This window comes from Sinocyclocheilus grahami, unplaced genomic scaffold (genome assembly GCF_001515645.1).
Source record: "Sinocyclocheilus grahami isolate Dianchi unplaced genomic scaffold, SAMN03320097.WGS_v1.1 scaffold9294.1, whole genome shotgun sequence".
In the NCBI taxonomy this organism is placed as follows: domain Eukaryota; kingdom Metazoa; phylum Chordata; class Actinopteri; order Cypriniformes; family Cyprinidae; genus Sinocyclocheilus; species Sinocyclocheilus grahami.
In genome coordinates, this window is record NW_015512520.1 from 1 (window position 1) to 856 (window position 856).

At 37.0% G+C, this 856-nt stretch overlaps 1 protein-coding gene across 1 annotated transcript in view; it reads right to left on the minus strand.

The window, feature by feature from the left end:
• Window positions 1-123: 123 nt before the first annotated feature.
• The window catches only part of LOC107578202 (protein-lysine 6-oxidase-like), a gene marked incomplete at its 5' end in the record, with an annotated part of 5172 nt that continues 4439 nt past the window's right edge, over window positions 124-856 (minus strand). Inside the window, 2 exons of the mRNA XM_016264183.1 lie at window positions 124-243; window positions 321-416. Coding sequence (XP_016119669.1) covers window positions 124-243; window positions 321-416 — 216 coding nt within the window. The remainder of the gene's footprint in view (window positions 244-320; window positions 417-856) is intronic.

Consider the following 856-nt stretch of genomic DNA (forward strand, 5'->3'; position numbering starts at 1 on the left):
GAGATGTGAGGCATTTTGCATTTTGTGTGTGCAATTCTTGGATTTATGTGTAAAGAAAAGAGGCAAAGTTATGAAAATGTGTGTAAGCAGTTGAAAAAAAAACTGTAGTAAAAATGCATTCCCTCACCCAGTTAAGATGCAGTTTCTGGTTTGGATGTAAACGCCGGTGTAAACGACCTCACATCGCACAACGTTGTTGGAGAAGTCAGACTCGGGCACCAGGAAGTCTGGATTGACTGTGACCTGGACGGGAAGTGAAATGCACATCAACAACAGGATCCGCTTGGAAAATGTCTCTCCATCAGCTTTATTTCTCACACCTTGAGGATGTAGTTTCCAGGAGGGACGTCTGTGATGTCGATCCACTGGCAGTCGATGTTGGCGGCGTATGTGTCGTGGCAGCCTGGACTCAAGCCCTGAAAACACAGCAATAATAACTCTAGCAAACCACACACAACGAATATGAGCAGCACACATTAGTTAGAACTTGCTCATTGAAATTGAGCTAAAATAAAATAAAACAGGAGTAGAAAAACTTGAATGAGAATTAGGAATCAGAAATGCATTACTATAATATTTCTATTAATCAACACTAAATACAACAAGCACAAATTAATCTCAACCAGGGTAAAAATTATTGTCTAAACTGAAATTGTTTATTTTTTGTTAATTGAAATAAAGCTGAATTAAAATAAAATATAAATATGAGAACAAAAACGTAAACTAAATGAAAATTGGAAATGGTGCATTTGCAACTACCCGTAATAATTGCTGTATGCAAGAATACAGGAATAATAATTCAATAATAAGCAATAATATGTGACCCTGGACCACAAAACCAGTCATAAGGGTCAAT